The sequence below is a fragment of the Pectinophora gossypiella genome, chromosome 7 (genome assembly GCF_024362695.1).
Source record: "Pectinophora gossypiella chromosome 7, ilPecGoss1.1, whole genome shotgun sequence".
Classification (NCBI taxonomy): Eukaryota; Metazoa; Arthropoda; class Insecta; order Lepidoptera; family Gelechiidae; genus Pectinophora; species Pectinophora gossypiella.
The window spans coordinates 12041383-12047041 of NC_065410.1; the positions used below are offsets into that span (position 1 = coordinate 12041383).

General features: G+C 37.7%; 1 protein-coding gene across 1 annotated transcript; it reads right to left on the reverse strand.

Annotated features, from left to right (window-relative positions):
- Window positions 1-3401: 3401 nt before the first annotated feature.
- LOC126368449 (uncharacterized) lies at window positions 3402-4526 on the reverse strand. Its single transcript, XM_050012450.1, has one exon. It carries the CDS (start codon window positions 4524-4526, stop codon window positions 3402-3404), a length of 1125 nt encoding a protein of 374 aa, XP_049868407.1.
- Between the last annotated feature and the right edge of the window lie 1133 nt (window positions 4527-5659).

Sequence of the window (5659 nt, forward strand, 5' to 3'; positions counted from 1 at the left end):
CCTGCGTAATAAATAGGTTTTCGTGAAGACATCAAGTTTAGCGTAATCGCATTTTTGCCTGTATATCTCTCTGTTAAAGGAACTTTATAGGTGTAGATAAATGATAGAAATAAATCTAACATCTATTTAAGGTACGGTATTGACCTTAAACCTTGCGACAATATACTATTGATTATACCTGTCATCTATTTAAGGAAATGAAAACCAGTTTGCATTGCTACAAACCTTAGCTATAAACGGAGATAATACTGGGCGAGTATCAATATCAATCAACGGATACCTTGATCACCAATCCAAGGTGTATAACCTTTCTTGCTCGGTTGAATTAAGATTTCTTAAAAACTTCAATCACGTAGAGTAAAATAATATATTGTTTTGCGTTACATATTTAGCAGCTGATGATAAACTTAAGTCATTGATTACTGTACTAATTAATAAAATAATTAGAGCCATGCATATGCATTGTAAAGCGACTAGCCTGTCGGTCTTCTCGTAGACCGGTGGCGGCTTTCGTGAGGTTTAGGTGTGAATGACACCAAAACCTCACGAAAGCCGCCGCCGACGTGTAACGTAACATGTCTTGAGAGACACGTTACGTTACACGTTACATTTCGTTACCCTTTGCGTGCTCAGGCACGAGAGAAGAGAGAGACGAGGATATACCATAATGTTTATGTATACGTAAATACAGATAAATTAGCATTATGGAATATCCTCTTTCTTTCCTTTCCTGATGCTTGCATAAAAATTATAACTTAATAAATATTATAACAGTATCCGTGGTCTAGTGATTAGAGCGTTCGGCTCAAGATCTGGAGGACCGGGTTCGATTCCCGATGGGGACATTTTCGAAATCACTTTGAGACGACTGAGACTAAACTTTTTTGGTGAGGAGTTTGCGGGCTTGAATCGTCTGGTTGTCCAAGAAAAGTCAGATGATTCCGTGCTTCGTAGGGCACGTTAAGCCCGATAAAAGATTTAGTCCCGGCCTCCACAAACCCTCAGTGGAGCAGCGTGGTGGAGTATGCTCCATACCCCTTCCGGTTGATTGGGAGGAGGCCCGTGCCCAGCAATGGGACGCATATTATAGGTTGTTTATTTATGTTAAATACAGTTTAATGAATACGGTAATAGAAAGCATAGGTTACAGTTAGTTGCCGGTTGTGCTCTAGCAATCAAATGTTCTAAATGTATCAAAGATCTACAGATTCTCGGTAAAGATTTATGATAATTACTTCATAAAGTAACATAGGTAACGTGTTATTAAACTGTTTCACTTCATACTCTATTTAATTAGAAAGTACAATAAAATAAAACACATTAAGAAAAGTAGAAATTCTACAATAGGAAAGCAGAAAAAGAAACAGGTAAACAAACAAGTCAAAATAAGCGCGTGCATTCGACACATCAACCGAGTTCGCCGCGATTGAGATAAACCATTAAACAGCGTATAAAACTAGAAAAAATGTCTGAGTTAAAAGCGTGAAAACGCTGGCTACTCGACTTCTCGCTAATTTTATTTATACCATCCAGTTTATTTTGTTTCGGCATGCGATTGCGGTAAGTGGGTGGGTGCTAGAATGGAACGTTAGGAACGTAGGCGTCCGTCAGTGGAGAATCTGGAGCAGGCAGTTACGATCGCCAAGTACCAGGAGACCATAATAACAGCAGAGACAACCGAGTAATACTTTACTGGTTTACCCTGTTATCTTACCTTATAAGCGCCATCTAGTTTTCTATGGGGATTAAATAAATTTAAAAAACTACTTCGAATATCTTGTCTGGTTTGTAATAGTCTTTGTGAAGTGGCGTCATCTTGCGTCGAATAGCGTCTAGTATTACCATGACACCAACTAGGTGGCGCTACTGATCAAGATTCATAATAATTTTAAACTTTTTAATAATCTTGCTACTTATTTTATTATAGCAAAATGAAAGGTAAAAATTATGTATTTTGTATTTTATATTAAGTGTCCTTATCCAACGAATGTATATAAACACAGATAAGAGTGGATGGAGCCAAAGGGGTGTGTTGAGATTGTAGCAAGTGGAATTTTATTCTGTGGTTTGTTTAGGTATGGTACCTATGTGTGTGAAACAAGGCCTCCGTGGTTCCGTGGTTGAGCGATGGACTCACGATCCGGAGGTCCCGGGTTCGAATCCTAGTGGGGACATATCTCAAAATTCGCTTTGTGAGTTTGGTTAGATCATTGTAGGCTGATATCAGGCTGAAAAAATCACGTCAAATCGTCGCTCTGTTTTGCTGTGAAAGTCGGACAGACAAACAGACACACACACTTTCGCATTTATAATATTATTACTACTATATTTATATTAGTACTAGTAGTATAGTATCCATGCTACTTTTTTAGGGAAAAATAGGGCGGTGGTTTCCCTCTTGCTTAAAAAAGTAGCATGGAGAGGATAGATTGGAATGGAAAATGCTACACCGACAAGAGCGTGGCTCTTAAATTGATGATGAGTATAGTATAGTAGTAGTGTAGTAGTGTAATACCTACTAGTAGTATAGGTATAGTAGTAAGTTACTCTGTTAAGTAAGTTCTGTAAGTTTGTGGAGTAAATGAAACAAACACGATTAATAATATTAAGTCTAATAATGAAATGGTTTATTTACATAATAATACTAAATATGAATGACTAGATGTTTAAATACAATCGCCATTAATCTACAGGTTTTGAGCAACTACAAAATACTTTGGTTTTTTATTGCACATGAATTATTTATTAACTAAACAGTCTGTTACACAGATATAAATGTAATATACACTTCACGCCTTATCCCGATCGGGTTAGGCAGTGCGGATGGCGCCTAACGCCTCGGCACTCCCCCTTTAATTTGATACTTATAATTAAACTGTGCATTTTTAAAACAAAATTATTGCTTGAGACACGTTTACAATGATTTAGTATTTACAAATATATAAGTTAAAAGTGTATTGATAAGTATAGTTATGTTAAAAGTATACAGTGGAAAATATAAGCGACTAAAAACCACCGCAAAAATACAAATTATAGAGAAATTTAATTTATAAAACTAATAAAATTGAGTGAAATTATTAATTTAAATACATTTAAGAGAAGTTGAAAAAATCTTAGAAAATTTTACGATTACCTAGAGTCTGTAGTTTATAAATAAATGACATAAAAATTTATACCATCGACAAATAAATTACATAATAAACTTTGAAAAGTCTTATACGAGACTTGTGCTTATACCAAATACAAATAGAAGTAGTCGATATAAATATAGTCAAGTTGCAAACGATTTCAAAAAGCAACAGTAATAATAATGTATGGAATGTACATAAGGTGACAATCTCAAACTGTCACTGGCGTATTCGTAATCGTTTGCAACTCGGCTGATGTCCAGTATATTGTTTTTATACCAAGTCGTCATAACTATCATTAAAACTGTGTCCCAAAACATCACTATCGAAACTAGGAGAGCTAGTTTTCTTCTGAGCATTGTCTTTTTGTGCTAACAGCCTGTCACAGTCATTCAGACGACCATGTAGGAACTCATACACTCGATTCATGGAAGCCACTTTTTCTTTGCAAGTAGGGTCAGTTTCTATAGCGAACAGACGTGAATCCAGTAACTTTATAGCCGCAACTATGTAGTTCCTTAACGTTTTAGTCTTGTGTTCGCTACTAACACGTTCCAGGAAAGCGCAGACCTGTCTCTCCCCACATAATAGCACATCCACGTCATAAGCCAGAGGTGAATGTTGTCTGTGCAAATATGCTATCAGCCGTTTCGCGTACCGTCTGTAGGTGCGATATGCTTTCCGCTTTCTTGGTCCGAGGGTCCGGCCCATTGTCATGGATTTCTTCATATCGTCGATCACGGCTTTGTATCCTTGGTCGATTTTGGAGTCGAATATGTTCGGTAGTCGGGTCTCGACGGGCTGGAGGTCATAAGGTGCAGGGGATGGGGGCAAAGACGGCGAAGATGGCGGTGGTGAAGGTGGTAACGGATTCGTGCGAGTATTCTCTTCGCCTTCGCTTGACTCGCTCGAAACTCTACATTCGGATGGATTGCTGTCATTATGAGGCGCTGGATATGGCCTGGGGCGTTGTCTCTGTCGCTGCACTCTGACAGATTTCGGAGCGGTCCTGGCATTGTAAGCAGTTAGAACATTCGCGTCCTGTTCCGTCAATGGTCGTGCTCGTTGCGTTTCAGCTATGGGGATTATTCGTATCTTGACTAGGCCATAGCTTTGGTGTATCTTTGCTCGGATGCGTGGATCGTCGTAGTCGGATCCCCAGAGGTCTCGGATTGCTGTTTCTTTTAAATAGCGGACTTGGCATAGCTCTCCGTTGAAGAATCGTTTGCGTTGTTGTTCGTTTAGGGCGTCTCGTTCGGCGCCCGTGAGGCCGTGGATCTTAGTCAAGTGGTCGGGGAGTTTGCCGTAAGTGAATCGTGCGCAGTTCTCGATGGGGCAGGGGATATTGGCGTGGTTCTGCTTCTTGGTGCGCGTCGCAGCTGGTGGCCGCGCCGCCATTTTTTATCCAACCTGAAACGAAATGTCTGTTTTTAATAAAATTTTAAAACAAAATTGTGAAGTTTTTTCGTTTGTCGGTATGCTCTTTGTATAGTTTTTAAGCAATAACATAACTTATTAACTAACGCTTTGTCCGGTCATGTAGTTAATGCCATTTGCGGCAAATCTACAATAAGTCACGTCAATAAAGAAACCAACGCTTTATTTATTCAGCGTTAGATTTTACACTGACATATCAGTAATTATCGTTTAAAAATTAAAAAAATTATACCATTCAAAAATATACCGTTGTTTTATTACATAAACGTTAATATTGACAGAAAACAAAACGATGTCTTCATTCACAAGTTAGCTGGTACCGTTTAGTCCAGTGAGTTTGCTTAGCGGGGAGGCATGTCCGAGGATAATAATTGTGTTGACGGAGTCCTCAGGCTGTTTGTAGAGGGAGGGCCTTGTCCTCCGACTAATTTATTGAAAACAATGCAGCGGAGGAACGGAATGGACGCAGAGGAGAGAAGGAACCATGTCTCCGATGTAGGATAACGAGAACACGCAGGATCTTATTATGTTTGATAAATAATTAATTTGTTAAATAATAAATAAATAAATAATAAATCTTATAATTCAAAACGGTTGTCGTCAGTTGCCACAAAATCATGGTAGTAACAATAAGTAGTGTGAGATACTTAGTAAATATAATTATTGAATAATCGAAACGGTAAGTAGAGTTGAGTCAATGTAAAACTGATAACAAAATTAATAATAATATTAAAACTAAAACTTATGATGATTATAAATTTATTTTACTTTAAAAACACAGTTTATAATTTAGAAAAACACCGACAGAATGTTAATTTGTTTTAGGTACAGATAATACAACATATCGACATTTAACGCCGACGTAAATCTTGTAAAAACTTACGACGCGACGACGGTACTAATCAAAATTATTAATTGAAGAATATTAAACAATAGCAAGATATGCTGCCCTGGTCCCTTGGGGATCGTTCAATTTGGATTATTTATTATTTCGAGACCCGAGAGCTAATTTACAAAATAAATATTGGCTGAATCCAACCACGGTCTTAGCACAGTCATTGTTGTATTAATCATATTGGAATTGAGAAATTAAT

Coding starts and splice junctions, on each gene's coding strand:
- LOC126368449 (XM_050012450.1), bottom strand. CDS start 4,526: ATGGCGGCGCGGCCACCAGCTGCGACGCGCACCAAGAAGCAGAACCAC.